Below are 16,382 nucleotides of genomic sequence, written 5' to 3' on the forward strand. Positions count from 1 at the left end.
CAATCGAGCAGAGGAAAGTCGAACATGAGCCAATGGCTGGAAGCTGAAGCTAGACAAACTCGGCCAGGAAATAAGGTGTGTGGGTTTTTAACAGCGAGAGGAACCACTGGAACAATTTATTAAGGGTCATGGGTGGATTCAATTTTTAAATCCAGATTGGCTGTTCCTCTAAAAGATCGGGCCTGTGTGATCCAGGAGGGCCAAGGGTTCCTTCTGGCTTTGAAATCTATAAGCCCAGTTTCCTCAAGCTCAGCCTGGCCAGCAGCTGCTCCTGGCTCCCTACCTAAACCCAGCTGTGCCAGTGGCATGAGAGTGTTTTCCTCTTTCCCCTGCAGGAGCCTGGAGTGCTTTTAACCCCCAGGGATGGAGCGGCACGTGAATGGAGCTATGGCCGAGAAGCCAAACCCCGTGGACTACGGGGTTCAGATCAGATTCATAGATGACCTGAAGGAAATGAAGAAGCCGCAAAAGATCAGGCCCAAGCATTCCAAGCCAGGCTCCTACGGGGTCGCGGTGAGGGTCCAGGGCATCGACGGGCAGCCCTTCGTGGTCCTGAACAGCGGGGCGAAAGGAGAGGACTCCTTCGGGGTGCAGATCAAAAGTGAGAGTAAATATGGGAACCCTGCTCACAGCCAGTGGCCTGAGCAGCTGCCCCCTAACTCCCTCAGGGAAGGCCTGGGCTCCATCAGCTCTGATTCTGACCTGCCGGAAAGCCGGTACGTGGCCAGACATTCCCAGTATAACTCCCAGTACAGCACCTCTGACGAGGAGCTGAGCTCCCAGGGCTACCCGAGGGAGACCAGGCCTGTCAGCGCTGAGGCAGCTCGTTCCTACCGCAGGGATGGCTCCTCGTCCCCTCAGGGCAGCTCCAGACAGCTGCCACCCCAGAGGCCTTTTGGGGAGGAGCTCAGGAGGACTCAATCTCACAGCTCTCTGTTAAGCCCCAGTTCAGAGGAGGCCTATGGCCCAAGCCCTCTCAGCATGCAGACCAGGGGCACGTACCGATCCCAGTCTCCAGCCAGTGCCAAGAGCAGCAGCACGCTGGACATTGCAGGCAGGAAAAGGACTGACCCCAACCAGGAATCCCATGCTGCTTCTGGACGAAGGTTTGTAGGCAAGCAGCCATCACCAGACCCAGAGTCCTCCAGGCCTCGGCAGCCAGCTGACCAAAGTGACATCGACACGAAGCCCCTGTCCTCGGTGGATTCCCTGATCACAAAGTTCGACGGGAAGGTTCAGCAGAGGGGCCGAGCTGCCAGGAGAAGCCGGATCTCCCCGGAGGAGAGGAAGCGGTCGCAGAGTCTTGACGGCAGGGTGTCCAACCACGACACGGCCGATTCCAGAGAGCTGAGTGCCGCCCAGCTCCAGGATCGCCTCAGGGAAGGGCCGAAGGGCCTGGCCGCCAAACAGCCTGGTGTGGCCAATGCGCCTCGCACCGGCAGCCTGAACCGAGCGCTCCGGGAAGATCTGAAGGAAAACTCAGTCAAGGCCCAGCTGCCGCGAGACTGGATCCATAAAAGCTTGGAGGAGCCTGTCGTTGAGCAGCAGCAAAGTCAAGTGCAATCAGAACTGCAGGTAACTCTTGGTTCGGGGCTCAGGCCTGCCTGGGGCTCGGCACGCTGGCCGTGCTTCGGCACCGATTTCACGCTAAGCACGGGAGTAGCCAATGGGGGTAGCAACGTGCACGACTTCTTGACAGCCCAGCAAACCACATGCTGTCAGTGCTCAGGATGGAGCCTTAATTAGCTCTCTGGGCCTTAAGTTCACTGCTGGGTGACGCCATTGGTCCCTGATCTCAGGATATGCCTCCCCTGCAGTCGGGAGGTGTGATGGCAGTAAGGGGAGCAGTGAACTGCCGCCGCACAGGCTAGCCCCGCCTAGCTCCCTGGGGCAGGGTCAAGCCACCCCTGCTCGTGCCGCTGAGGCTTTGCTGCTGCGGTTGCCACTAGCTTTGCGCTGCAGTCGCAGCGTAGACGTGCCCTGAGTGGCCGCGTGCAATGCCAGACGCTGGTGGTGGCTGCAGCAATGTGGTTATTCAACCTGAAATCAGCATGCCCCATCTTCTGCTTCTTCCTACCCCAGTGAGGAAGCTGCTGCTCCTCCTTAAGGAATGCTGTTCCCAGCTGGGCTATTTCCAAGTGCTTTATGCACGAGAGTTCAATGCCGGGAGCATAGGTCCCGAGGTGCATTTGACTCGGAAATTCGCTAGGCCCTTAAGGGCCGCAACCTAACTGCCACCTACACCTAGTTACATCAGATCCCAGCCACGTTTGCTTGCAAAACTGCTGCTGTTGTCCTCTCCTAATATAGGGAGCACAGTGACAGCGTCATAGGTGGATGCAGATCTTCCTGCTTCAGGGCATAAGCCAAGCACTCGTTGCCTGGGCTTAAGAAGAAACTTACCCTGGGGTGCAGGGTTATTCCATAAAGAGAGTGGTGGGCTTGGCTTGTGCCTTGCTCTGAATCAGCTGGTGCTGGCTGCCATCAGACGGGCTACCAGGCTAAATGGGCCCATTGGTCTGATCCCGGCTGGCAGGTCCTACTGCTGTGCAGTGAGCATCTGGTGACGCTTGTCCTGTCTCGTTAGCAGCTTAAGTCCACTCCAGACCTTCTGAAAGACCAGCAGGAAGTCTCTCCGCCTGGGAGCAGCGAGTCCACCAAGGAGCTGATTTACAGTATCCTGAAGGATGGGTGAGTGTTGGGCCGAGCGCTCGGGTCCAGCGTTAGACAGGGGAGCAGCGTCTGATGTGCAGCTTGCTCTGTTGGAGGCACTGAGGCACACGCTTGGATGCTCACAGCTCTCACCAGCAGAAGTTGGACCAATAAAACATATTCCCTTGTCTCACCTTGTTTCTCTCATATCCTGGGACCAGCCCGGCTCCAACAACACTGCACAAACTCACTTGAGTGAAAGAGGTTTCTGAAATGGTACAAAGTGCTGCATCTTCCCGGGGATGGGATCAGGGCTGACCAGAAGCAGAGGGAAAAAGGGGGCACAATTGTACTGGGGCCCTCAGGGCCCCCCAAAAAAATCTGTAAAATCTGTGTAAATAAAGTGAAATCGGAGGAGGTGGGGCCCCAGCAAACATGCTGTATCAGAGACCCACATTTCTCTCAAAGGGACGGTGGTTTTCAAATGAAATCTGCCCCACGGCTCTCGCTAGGGGAAATCTGCCCCACGGCTCTCGCTAGGGAAATCTATCCTAAACAGGAGCCTAGCTATGGAGTCTATTACACAGGAGCTCAGACTAGCTGATCGCAATGGGCCCTTCTGGCCTTGGAATCTGAGTCTGGAAAGTCTGGCCCCAGATGTGCAGGAAAATTGGTCCTTTAAATAAAACAAAACTCTGTCTCTTTAAATCCAACCCTGGGATAGGAGTCTAGCGCCTTGGCCATCTTGTGGGAGCGTTGGCTTCAGAACCCTTGAACTATAGCCTAGCCCACGAACTAACAACTCTAAGCCTCTTGGCTAAGCGGTAGCGATTCTAGAAAGGTGCAAATTGGCAGCCTTGGAGCCGACAAAGGGAATTAATTCCTGTCGGAGTCGCCTCCTGTTTTAAATAATCCTGTGGGGGTGGATAGTGTCTGTTCTCTGGAAAGACCCCAGTTGGGTGGGAGTACAGGGCATATGATGCAGCTGATCCGCTGAACTTAATCACTAAAAGGATTCTCTACGGGAAAGCGAGGGTTTAAAGACAATCTCTCTTCTTCCCGCTTCCCCGCCTTGTGGACACTTGACTGAAACATTCACTCTCGGATTTTGACTCCCCTGGCTTCTTATAAGCAGGGACTTACCCCTTTACCTCCCATTCATATATTCTGGTCCTCAGACTGCGGGGAGCAGTGAACAGAACTTTCTCCTAACTTGCCCCAGAGATGCTGATCTGAAGTGTCACCTGCAACAACATTAAGTTTAAAAAATCCAGACAAAAGTGTTTGTCTCTTAAGTACTTACCTGGTCCCTGTTACCAAAGTACTTGAGCACTTCACAGTCTTTAATGTATTTCATCCCCTTGTTCAGATGGGGAAACTGAGGCATGGATGGGGTTAAGTGACTTACCTAAGGTCACGCAGGTCCTGTGGCAGAGCTGGGATTCAAACCTAAGTCTCCAGAGTCATAGGCGAGTGCCTTAAACACTGCTCTGCTTCTCCCCCCCATGCCTATGTCCCTTTTAACCTGAATGATTTTCTTTGTTGGTATCTGCTTGTTTCTTTTTCAGGAGCAAAGAAAGCGAAAGCTCGCTGAAGAGAAAAACCAACCTGATGTTTGAGAAGATCCAAGCGCTCACTGTAAGTCTCCATACCAGCCTCCCCTTACTTTGCAGAGAGTGACATTCATCCCTGGACTGAGTCCAGTGCAAAAGCCCTGTGAGACTTATGTGGCACCTGACTCTCGGCAGAAGGGTGAATTTTTCACCTCCTGTATTATCAAGCCCGGGTGATACTGATCGGCCAGGATGACTGCCGTCTCTTAGTGTACATCTGCACTGCAGCTGGAAGTGTGATTCTCTGGTCGGAGAGACGTACACCCACTAGCTCTGATCAAGTTAGTGCACTAAAAATAGAAGTATGCCAGGGTGTTTTGGGCCGCGGGAGAGACTAACCATCCTCCTACTTAGCTACTGTTTCACATGGGATTGTTCTCCGGACAGCTTGCGTTGCTGTGGCAACACTACTATTTTTAGTGCACTAACTCCGTCAAAGCTAGCCCAGGCATGTTGACCCGAGCTATAAAATCATGACTGGTGTAGAGAAAGTAGATGAGGAAGTGTTGTTTACTACTACTCATAATATAAGAACTAGGAGCCACCAAATGAAATTAATAGGCAGCAGGTTTAAAACAAATAAAAAGAAGTATTTTCTTCACACAGCGCACAGTCAACCTGTGGAACTCCTTGCCAGAGGATGTTGTGAAGGCCAAGATCATAACAGGGTTCAAAAAAGAACTAGATAAGTTCATGGAGGACAGGTCCATCAGTGGCTATTAGTCAGGATGGGCAGGGATGGTGTCCCTAGCCTCTGTTTGCCAGAAGCTGGGAATGAGCGACAGGGGATGGATCACTTGATGATTTTCTGTTCATTCCCTATGGTGCACCTACCACTGGCCACTGTAGGAAAACAGGACACTGGGCTACATGGACCTTTGGTCTGACCCAGTAGGGCCATTCTTATGTTCTTACGTTCTTCTTATGAGCTGGAAACTTACAGCTGTAGGGTAGACATTACCCTCTTCTCCTGACCCGCACCAACGGGCTGAGCATCTCCGTTAAGCCTTTTAGTTCATCACAATGATGCAAATCTGTATCAGGAAAGGGCCTTCCCCAGAATTTAGCCAGTCAACTTTTAGCCCTTCTGAGTTGTTCCAGCTCAATGCATCCTGCTGAAAGAATACCGCCCCCTGACACCCCCCCCCCCACCCCCACCCACCCACCCACCCATTTCTGGGCAGAACTGGTGAAATCGCAGTCTGCTTATATCTTCATGCACTGTGGAACGCCCTGTTCCAGGAGGGAGCTGTACTATGTCCAGTTTTCTGCAAATCTTCATGCCCAAGCACGTGAAGATGATAAGGAGAGTCCAATCTCATACTTGAGGTTTTAACTTGGGGGTCAGGAAGGATGCTTTTCTCTCCCCCCCACCTCCCAGTACGCAGCGTGGTCAGATGCATTGTGGGCTTTTCAGCGATTGGCCCCGGCTGGAGGTTGGATTCCAGGCTTGACAAGTTGGTCAATCTGACAAATGCTTTGCTCTCTAGGGCTCAATATTTTTATCCTTTCTGAACTGCAACCATAAGCAGTTTAAAGCAAGAATGAAAGTTTTTGGGCTGGGATTCTGGGTGTGTGTTTTTACATTATCCCATTAGCCGGACGAGATCAGTTTCTCCTGTGGACACCGATGTGGCCCTGGAATTGGTTTTTTTGTTTTTTTGTTTTTGTTTTTTGTTTGTTTGTCATCTTCTCCAGGGCAGCAGACAGAAATGAGACTCTCTTTAATACCTAGAATTATCTGTGTATGAAAGCAACATGGCTTCCTTTCAGGAATCTGCTCTGACACTATTGGAGATGTTAACCAAGAGTGCATTTCCCATTTAATATTCTGTATTAAAAGAGATCTGAACCCATTTTGCCGAGTCCACCATTATCGCAGCTCGTCTGGTGCTGGCTGCTGCATGCTGTGCTCGAAGCTTGCCTGAAATGACAGCGGTGTTGATTAAAACTGGCATTTCAGAGCCTCCTGCTTGAGGCCCAACATACCTCTGGCAGGACTCAGAGCCATATCTTTTGATGTTGGCATCAGAGGGCTGCTTGCTAGTGTCAGGTTTAAAAAAATTACTGCTGTGAATGAATGAGACTGGCATTTTCCCCCCTTAACTTAAGGCAAGTTTATAATTGGTGGCCTGAACTACTTGAGCATTGAGGGAGAAGGACGGAGAACACTGGATTGGCACTCAGGAGATCTTGGTTTCATTCCTGGTGGAGCTGGGACTTGACCCCAGGGCTCCAGAGTCCCATCCCAGTCAGTGTCTTAACCACAAGACCATCCTTCCTCTCCAGTGATTGACTTCAGGCAGCATCTCCAGGGTGCTTGTGTTACACAAAGAGGGGGCTCTGTCTGACAGGTGGTGCCTCCTGAGGACGCAAGAGGATCTGTTTCCCAGAACAGTGAGCTGAAAAGGAAGGTGGAGGAGCTGCAGCAGAAACTAGATGAAGAGACCAAGGTGATGCCAGTACCTGGTCAGCTAGATGCACTGGACAGTAAACTCCTGCTTTGCTGGGCGGGTGGTGGAAGGCTGCCAGCCCTATGGAGCTGCCACCCTTCCACTGCATTGGGTGGGGGTGCGCTGCAGAGGAGCCTGGGCTCTGCTGTCTCCATACACCCTAGCATGGGAGTAGGGAGGTTTTGAGGGGCGGGATTCGGCCAGTGACTCTGTAATTATATTGGTCCAGGGGCTGTAAGTATTGTGTAGGGGTCTCACCCTTTACTCCTGGACTGGAATATCCCCTTTTTTTACCCCTGAATTAGGAGTGAGGTGCCTAATCCCCTTAGGACCAGATCCTCAGCTGGCCCAGTTCCGGTGAAGTCAGTGGGCTGGCTTACGCCAGCTCAGGATTTGTTCACGGGATGCCGCGAGAAACATTCTCTGAAGCTAGCTGGTGGCAGCGTCCCTTTAAATCCTAGCCGCTCCTTCTTCCGTGGCCGCTAACGCTCTATTCTCTCCCCTCCCAGCTCCGCCAGAAAGCGGAGCAGGCCAGGAGCGGTGCTGCTCGGAACCTGGAGAGCCGGCTGGAGGAGGCGCAGGACGAGTGCAGGCGCCTCAAGGGGGCCTTGGAGAAGACGACCCAGGAGCTGAAAAGCCGCTTGCAAGAGTAGGAGCCGTTTCTTGTGTCTGGGGTGGGCTACGCAGGTCCTGGCAGAGCGCTAATGATCCTCGCGATGGATACCGTGCTTGCCCTCATTAACAAGCCCTTTCCACCCCCTGAGTTAGGTTGCAGGCATCCCTGTGTTTATAGATGAAGTGACCTGCCTTATCTAGCTGATCCTAACTGCCTCAAGGCCATTCATGGCTTTGTCCTCTTGAGGTATTATTCCCATTGTACAGCTGGAGAACTGAGGCACAGGGTAGATGGGATGACTTGCCCAAGGTCCCACAGGGAGTCTGTGGCCAAGGCCAGGAATTGAACTCCGGTCTCCTGACTCCCAGCCCAGAGCCCTATCCACTAGGTAACCTGGCCCCTGAGGGGGATCACAGCAAGCCGATGTCTGGGCCAGAATTGTATGTGGGCTCTGGCTATACTGTGCTGAGACCAGGCTCTGCCCTGGCCGGCTCTGAACAGGCTCGCACGGTCTCCTCTAGGCTGAAGGAAGTGGAAGTTGCCAGAGAGCAGGCAGAGGACAAACTGGGAGACGTGGAAGAGCAGCTAATGGGGATGCACGAGGAGCTGGACAGGCTGCGGAAATCCTCGGTGGACTCCGCAGACAGAGACGAGCTCATGAAGGTACGTGACTCTTGCCTCCTGATCGCGCGTCTTGGATCCTGACTGTGCTGTGGGCCCGGTTCTCAGCCGGGGTAAATGGACGCAGTCATTGAAGCCGACAGTGCTGCGCTGAATTACAGCGCTGGGGGAGCAGGGCCTCTCCCTGAATCAGCGTCTCAACAATAATCCCTAGTGCCCTTCACCCCTCCTCACCGGAGGTCAGGCTCATTATCCCCACTGAGCAGATGGGGAAACTGAGGCACAGAGGTGCAGTAACTTGCTCAGGGTCACCCAGGTTGCCAGAGTCCCAGTCCAGTGCTCTATCCACCAGCCAAGACTGCCTCTCTACAGCACTGCTAGAGATGTATCGTGTAGCTCCAGGTGGTGGAAAGCATCTCTGTCCCTGCCCTCCCCTCAGGAGCTGCTGGAAACCAGAGAGGAGCTGGAGGAGGTCCTCAACGCCAAACAGAAGCAAGAAGAACATCAGCGGCTGCGGGAGCGGGAGCTGACGGCGCTGAAAGGAGCCCTGAAGGAGGAGGTGGCGAATCACGACAAGGAGCTGGACCGGGTGACGCAGCAGTACCAGCACGACATGGACCAGCTGAGGCGAAACATGGAGGACGTGTCTCAGGTAAAGCCACAGATGCGTGAAATGGAAGCGTAAAGCAAACACGTTGGGGGGAACGGCTGGCGTTTGCTAGGAGATTAAGGCTTGCTCGTCTTATGGACTGGATTTATAAACCATAGAAAATCATAGCAGTGGCCCACTTCCCTTAAATGCCCTCCCCCCGAGTTATTTTTCGGTTGGCTACGACCTTTGCTTCCTGCCCTAAAGTATCCTAGGGAGTGGTGTGGCCATGGGCGCTGCACGTCAGTGACGGTGACGCTCTGGGCTATACCAGAAAGTTGCACCAGTTTTAACTTAGGGTGTGATCTCTCTTAAACTGCTTTCTAGCTGGTTCAGAAAGCTCCGTGGATGCTCATTTTGGTCAGAACCTGATTTATTTCTGCTCCGCACAGCTGACCAGAATCAGCGTCCATGCAGCCTTCAGTGATTTAACGAACGCCGGTTTAAAAGAGGTCACGGCTTCACTTAAACTGGTGCAGCGTCTCAGACGATGCCTGGGTCGGTGAACAGGGGCACGGTGCTTAGCACTCCTCCTCCCCCAGCACTGAACTTCTGACTCCGCTGACCAAGCGCTACATGGGGGTGCTCAAATCACTTGCTTAAGCGATGGCTCAGATATGTCTCTCCGGGGTGCTGAATTCTGCCGTGTTACGCTAGTATCCAGTTGGAGGAGCTCCCTAGATTTTAGAGAAGCTACTGCAGATGACCCTGGTGTAACGAAGAACAGGATCTAGGCTGGGTGTGCGTTGGAAGCATCGGTGCTGACTTCCTCCCCTTTCCTGTGAGTGCTCGACCTCCCCTGTGCTCCCGGCCCCGCCCCCACTCCACCCCTGCCCCAACTCCACCCCCTCCCTGCCAATATTCCAACTCCTTCCCCAAATCCCAGCCCTGCCTCCTCCCCTGAGCACACCACATTTCCCGTTCCTATCTCCCTCCCGGAGCGTGCTAACGCTGCCCAACAGCTGTTTGGTGACAGCCAGGCGGGAAGCAAGCGGACACGCGGCACGCTCAGGGGAGGAGGTGGAGCAAGGGGTGAAGGGAGCTTGGCTGCTGGTGGGTGCAGAGCACACACTAATTTTTCCCCATGGGTGCTCCAGCCCCGGAGCACCCACGGAGTTGGTGCCTATGATTAGCAGCATCCACCGAGTACATGCAAAGCTATAAGGAACCCCGTGTAAATTTTGCAGAGGTTTCTACCAAGGCATAACCTTCCCCAGCCTCCTTGCAGTAAATGCACCCAACCCAACGGCAAATGCTTGACAGCTTCGTTCCTGTCCCTAGGACCAAGTCAGTTTAGAGATCGAGAGGCAGAAAATCAACTCGATAGTGAGGAACCTCCAGAAGGAGCTGGAGGAGAGCAACGAGGAGACCAGCCACTGGAGGGAGATGTTCCAGAAGAACAAGGAGGAGCTGCGCAGCAACAAGCAGGAGTGAGCTCTCACGGATGCGCCGTGTCCATCCCAGGGTCGCAGCTGTGACTGGGCGTGGTTAGCTAGTGCCGATCTGCCCAGGGGCTAGAGTGGCCCTAAAGGGTTCGGCTGCTCCATTTTATCCCGTGAAACGTCTTTCCTGTAAATCCAGGAAAGGTGACTGGGGGACGTCTCCAGAGCTGTGTCTAGGGTGTCATTCCATGGAGAATCAAGGCAGGATTCTTGGCTTGGGCTCACTGGCAGAAGCCATGATGCGGCCGGTGGACAGGCGTACAGGTGACTGGCATTGCTGATGCAGAGCCCGGCAAGGAGGTGCATGGTCCCTCTCTCTGATCATGTCACAGCATTACCCAGGGAGGACGGGGGGGTCATGTAGCTCAGGCTTGGCTGGCGTGCACAGGGCATGCTGCCACCGTCTGAGTCTCTGCACCCCTCCTGGTGACCTTCATAGGCTTTCTTCCCACTCAGCCCAGCTTCCCCCAGGGTCAGACTCCCCATGGTTCTTCCATGGGGCAATGGGGAGCCCACCTAGCACGACTTCTCTTCCCGCATGCAGGCTCATGCAGGTGAAACAGGAGCGCGAGGAGTTTGAGGAGGAGCTGCGGGAGCTGCGGGAGCGGTTCTCGGCCATGCGGGTGGAAGTGGACCAAGTCAGGAGCAGCACCGTGGATGCTGGCCAAGCGGATGCCCTGAAGAAGGTAGGATGGACAGGGCGTGGTCAGAAGGAAGGTGGCTCTTGACTCACAGAGCAGCTGTGTGAACTGCCTGACGGGACGGTTGGGGCCTGGTTCTCACGGGTACCAACACCTCTTCAGGCCATTCTGGTAGCAGAAAAGTGCCTTAAAATGAGCTCCCTGTGGCACATGGGGCTACTGTACCACTGGCGTAACCGCTGGCATAGAGGGCAGGGTAAGGGAGTGGTCAGAGCTTGCCCCACTGTTCTCTGCTTCCCAGGGGGTTATGGCTAGAGCAGGTCGGGAATCTTTTGCTGAAAAGGTTCGTTCTCTCTCCCCCCCCCCCCATGGGGACATGAAAAAACACTTCCTGCCCAGGCCTAGCTACCACGACGCAGTGGTCTTAATGTGGACCACCGCTATACTGAGGGTAGCAGAATCTCTGGGAGCCCAGTTCCCGCTCTGGTAGGCCGCTGGCTACCTCGTGAGCGCTGCCGGGACTCCCAGAGCTTGGTGCGTGTATTCAGTGCTCTTCAAAGCCTGTCAGCAATTCTCCTCCTCCTCCTTCCGCAGGAGCTGCGTCAAGCCCAAGAGGAGCTGAGGGAGCTGGCTTCAGAGAAGCAGGCCCAGGACGAGCTGGTCCACCAGAGGGAGCGGGAGCTGGCCGCCCTGAAGGGGGCGCTCCAGGAAGAGGTGGCCAGCCGTGACACGGAGGTAGAACAGCTGAAGCAGCAGTTCCAGAAGAACTTGCAGCAGCTCAGGAAGGACTACGACGAAGCTGCCAAGGCAAGAGCCCAGGGCCTCCCAGCTCAGACCCCCTATAGTAGAGGACCCCTGGGAATGCCTATCCCAGCCTGACCTCAAGGCAGCATGCTGAAGGCTGCACGCCTGGGTAACTGGCACTGGTGGGCAGTGACTAGAGCAGCTCAGGGGGAGCGGGCACAGGACTGTACCCAGGCCACAGATCTGGGACGCCTTCTGCATAGCTTGTATTGCTGCTCCTTCCCCCTGAGACCTTTATCGCTGAGACGGCAGCAAATCGCTGAGCCCTTGGGCATGCCTGGCTGTGTGCTGCCTCCATCTCCTTGGAGTTCCGTCATATGCTCCATTTCCCGCCCCCCAGACACCTCCCGTTGACCCAGCAAGCAAGAGGTGCTGCCTCTTGCAGAGACGCCTGCTCACTGTGCGTGGGGCCATAGCAGAACGGGCACCCTCTGTGCAAAGATCTCCACCTGTGAGCCCGTTTGCCCTCCGCTGGGCACAAGCCTTTGGAGACCTGCTCCTGTGAGTGCCGGCTTCCCATGTGCCAGCGAATGGTGTCCAGGTCTGGCCCTGGACTCACTTGTGCATGTTTTCTTGCCCGGCGTGCAGGTGAAGGTGGCCGTGGAGAGCGAGAAGGAGGCCACGGAGCAGATGAGGAAGGCCGTGGAGTCTGCTCTGCGGGAGACGCAGGAGGAGAACGACGACTTGAGGAGGAAGATCCTGGGCCTGGAGATGCAGGTCAAGGAGTACAGGCACTTCTCCGAGAACTGGGAGGGCTCGGAGGCCAGGCTCAGGGAGAAGATCGGCAAGCTGGAGGTACACGAGGGCCGCAGCACTGCCCTGCATACAGACCCACCTCCTTCCCCAGCTTCCTCCCTAGAGGGGCCTCTTGAAGGCCCCATGCTGCTGGGTGCTGCACAGACCTAAAGAAAGTCAGTGCCTCAGGGCATGTCTACGCTATAGAGTTACAGCCACTGCCCCGTGATGCGTGTCCACACTGCCATTTTTCCAACAGTGGTGCACACGTCCTCACCAGCAGAGCTTCCACCAACTTTAGAGGGGTAGTGGGTGGGTGGGTGGGAGGGGGGCTGAGAGTCCCGCCAGCTGCTGTGCTCCCGGCAGGGAGCCGAGAGCCCAGGGGGATCCACGCTCGGTGTCCGGTCAGCTGCTCCATTCCTAGCGGGGAGCTGAGAAGCCCAGGAGGCAGCCTGAGCCGGGAGCGGAGACCACCACGGCTCCAGCAGAGCTGTGAAGTTGACAGGAATGAGAGCCAATAGATGTAATTCATAGTATCTACAGGGCACTGCGTCGACCTAACTATACAGACATAAGCCCTGTGCCTCTCGTGGAGATGGAGTTGTTATGTCGGTGTAGCTGGGCGCTTGTATCGGCTGGAGCAAGGCTGTAGTGTGTACTCTGACATAATTAGATTGATATAAGCTGCCTTACCTCAACCTCCTGCTGTTGTGTAGCCCACACACATTGGGGAAGGGACTTGCCCAGGGTCACCCACAGGTCACACATCTCCTGAGCTCTATCCATTGGACCATGCTGCCCCGTCCAGACAGAAATATTCAGCTAGCCCAGCCCCTGAAGTCCCTGGGAGCTTTGTGTTTCTCTGAGAGCTCCTCCCCTTCCAGGCTGATCGCAGACAGATGGAGGAATCCTTGGAGGAGGCTGTGGAGCAGGAGCAGGAGCTGCTGATGGCCAAGAGGTCCCTGGAGAGCCGCCTGGAAGAAGCCCAGAGGAGTCTCAGCCGGCTGTCTCAGGAGCACCAGGTGCTGAACACCTCGCACCAGGAGGAGATGAAGCAGAAGGAGCAGCTGAGAAGGACCAAGAATGAGCTGGAGGAGCAGAAGAGGCTGCTGGATAAGACCACCGAGAAGCTGACCAGAGAGGTTTGTGAGACTCCGCAGCTGATGTCACCAGCTTAAAGCCTGGGGGAGGGGCCAGGTGTTGCCTATGGTGTCCCATGGCTGCTTGGATCGAGTTATTGCACTGCATGCTGGGACATGTAGTCTCTGTGGAGTGCAGCCATCTTAGTCCTTGGAAGCTCACACAAAGGCCCTGAATTCCCCCACCAATCTTACACTGGTGGCATTTGCTGCCAGCAAGGGGAGAGGCCTCTGTTTGCAAAGGGCTGGGATTCTGATCTGCCCAGCAACTAGGGTGACTAGATAGAAAATCAGGACGGGGGCTGAGGGGGAGGGGCAATAAGTGCCTATATAAGACACAGTCCTGAATAATGGGACTGAGCCTATAAAATCAGGACATCCGGTCACCCTACCAGCAACCTGCTTGAAAACAGGACTTGGCTGCGTTCAAACAGTAACACTAAGACGCATCAGTGCCTGACAGAAGATCATTACTCGTCTCATGGCTGCCAACTCCATTTGTCGCCAGGGCTTACAGAGCTGATGCTTGGCGTTGGGCTGGGATTCTGCAGAGCCGGCTAGTGACAGGCGCGGCGGGCTGGCCCGCTAGCTGGAGCGCATGTGGCTTGTGCTGCTGTGGCTTGGCGCTCCAAGGGGTGGCATTGGGAGCTTGCCCAGTAGAGTAACTCGAGCTGCCTTGCAAAACCAGCTGAAATATGGAGCCATCTGGAAGATGCTGAGCCACCCAGCTGGGGAGGATATTAACACAGATGAGCTCTTCTTGCCTGCTAGTCTCCATAAAACCCACTGCATCTTCCCGGCTCACTGGAGACCCCTGGGGATGCAGCATCCTGGCATCTCCTGGGTGCTAGAAGATTTGGGAGTTGTAGGGTGAACTCTGGTATCCATTCTGCAGCCCTCTGGCCCGCCAGGCTTGCTAATGACATTCACTGGAGGATGAGCTCTGGCGCTCGGATTACCCCAGCGATAGGTGCTGTATAAATCTACGCTGTGCTGCTGGGGGACCTGCAAGGACTTTGTAATGCTGGCCCCAGCCGGGTTAGCCAGCGGCGTTTAACAGGCATTTCTGTGCTAAATCTCTGCTTTGAGTTCAGCTTTGCACATCTCCTTCGGACGTTCAGCTCTGTCGTTCAAACCAAATGTCTGTGGGGGGGAAAGGGGAACGTCCAGCCCACTGACCAGTGTTGTAGGGACACCCTCATATTTCCTTCCCTTCCTCTTCATGGTGGGGCTAAACCTAATGGAGCCCCCTTCCCTCCACTCCTATTGAAGTTAGCTGGGATCCCCCGTGTGACTCCAATGGCATCGTTGATCCTCATGTGGTCTGGGGGAGGTGGTTGGTCATGGGCACTAATTGTGGGTTCCTGAGTACTCCTTCCCCTGTGCTCTAGCTGGACCAGATGGCCCAGGAGTCCCACAGCTCACTGGCCATGCTGCAGTCGCAGCTGGAGGAGTACAAGGAGAAGTCACGGAAGGAGATGGCAGATTCCCAGAAGCAGGCCAAGGACCGCAGTGCAGAGATGGAGAAGATGCAGTTCACCATGGGCCGGCTGCAGGACGAGGTAGGCCGCCGGCTCTTGGGTGGTTCGTCTTGCTCACAACCTGCCAGGGGCTGTCTTGGGAGAGGGCATCTGCGATGCGTTTGCCAGGAATCACTAGCACTGGGAAGATGTGAACGTTCCTCGTCCACTTTCAAATTACCCAGTGGAACCAAGTCGTGCATCTTCCCTGCCTCAGGCAAACTGCCTGCTCAGCTCAGGCCTTGATCTGAAGGCGAACGTAGCCCGGTTAGAACACGGGAGAATGCGGGAGCGGAAGCCGACGTAACTCTAGACAGTACAAGAGCTCCCTTGCCCCCAGTTCCAGTGGGAGAGGCTGCGCTATCTGAGACTGGCTGCTTTGTATCCTTGAAGGCAGCTGTGCTCAAGGGCATCGTGGGGGCTGTATCGCCAGCAATCGCAGATCAGATCTGCTCAATAGACAAGTAAAGGGATGAGCGTCTGTAACAGCAAGTGCCAGCAGGGACCAGAGTCGGGCTGGGCTCCGTCTGGCTCCCACATGGGCAGCAATAAAGATCCTGCAGTCAGAACTTGGAGATTCTGTTTGCGAGCCAGGAAAGAGTCTGCCTCCCTCTTGCATCGCTGGGGGGACTTGGGACAGACTCTGGTTCCCTCCCCTGGAGCTGGGCTGGCCCTCCCTGGCTAAGAGGAGTGACAGGTAGTGGAATCTCCCTTGAGTTCAGTCAGCTGCTCTGCTCTGACTGGGAGCGCAGACTGGACAGATCGAAGCTGGAGTAATTCCTGCCGTCCGAGTGAAAGTGCAGCGTCTCGGCCTGCCTGAGGCCAGAAACCTCTAAGGTGCTTCCTGTGAAACCCACAAGCCCAGTGCTGGGCCCCAGAATGTGCGGGTGGGGTGGGGTTGTGTGCTCGCAGGGCTGGAGAGCTCTGCCCGGCTATTCCGAATCCAGCTGCCGTCCAGAGGGCCCCTCGCTACCTGAAGGATGTAGCTTGGTGGTGTCTGGCCCCTCCTAAACCTGTTACTCACCCTGATGACAGAACGGGGTGTTCTCCGGTATGCAGGGAGCAGATCACTGGTACTATGCATGGGTGCCCAGATGTGTCCTCAGCAGGCTCTGGTCTAAGTGCAGGGGAAGAATCTCCTCTTGCCGCACAGTGCAGGAACGGGAGCCTGTTGCTCTTTTCTCTTCCTCTCCTCCAGCCGAAGCAGGTTGGCCATGGCTGTCTGCAGGGCTCGCTAGCGCAGCAAGCATCAACCACATGGTATCACCAGAGGCCCCTAGGTGGGTTGTTCCAGGGTTGGCACCACACTGGTCCTATCTGGCCCAGCCTTTGTTTCTCCCCCCACCATGATCCTCTGCTTTGTCCCGCTGCTGCTCCTGTGAGGCAGCCTGTGTGGTTACTAGGGGAGATCTTTAGATGCCTGGCGCATGCAGCTTTCTGCAGGCTCTGGGGGAACGCTGGGCTAGCGCGGTAGCTCTCTGACGCCGTCTCTTCCCT

General features: G+C 55.2%; 1 protein-coding gene across 5 annotated transcripts in view; it reads left to right on the forward strand.

Moving 5' to 3' along the window:
* Positions 1–16,382, forward strand: part of CGN (cingulin) — a 61,247-nt gene that overhangs the window by 22,251 nt on the left and 22,614 nt on the right. For 2 of the 5 annotated variants that reach the window (XM_044990974.1, XM_044990975.1), the window contains exons 1-11: positions 336–1,575; positions 2,588–2,691; positions 4,221–4,290; positions 6,620–6,718; positions 7,228–7,367; positions 7,856–7,997; positions 8,395–8,607; positions 9,886–10,034; positions 10,591–10,732; positions 11,282–11,494; positions 12,080–12,286. In XM_044990974.1, the coding sequence (XP_044846909.1) occupies positions 364–1,575; positions 2,588–2,691; positions 4,221–4,290; positions 6,620–6,718; positions 7,228–7,367; positions 7,856–7,997; positions 8,395–8,607; positions 9,886–10,034; positions 10,591–10,732; positions 11,282–11,494; positions 12,080–12,286 (2,691 nt within the window). In that variant the 5' untranslated portion in view covers positions 336–363. Of the gene's footprint in view, positions 1–335; positions 1,576–2,587; positions 2,692–4,220; positions 4,291–6,619; positions 6,719–7,227; positions 7,368–7,855; positions 7,998–8,394; positions 8,608–9,885; positions 10,035–10,590; positions 10,733–11,281; positions 11,495–12,079; positions 12,287–13,110; positions 13,369–14,756; positions 14,928–16,382 lie in introns of those variants that run through there. The other 3 variants (XM_044990971.1, XM_044990972.1, XM_044990973.1) reach the window with 3 other exon arrangements.

Source organism: Mauremys mutica, chromosome 17 (genome assembly GCF_020497125.1).
Source record: "Mauremys mutica isolate MM-2020 ecotype Southern chromosome 17, ASM2049712v1, whole genome shotgun sequence".
NCBI lineage: Eukaryota > Metazoa > Chordata > Testudines > Geoemydidae > Mauremys > Mauremys mutica.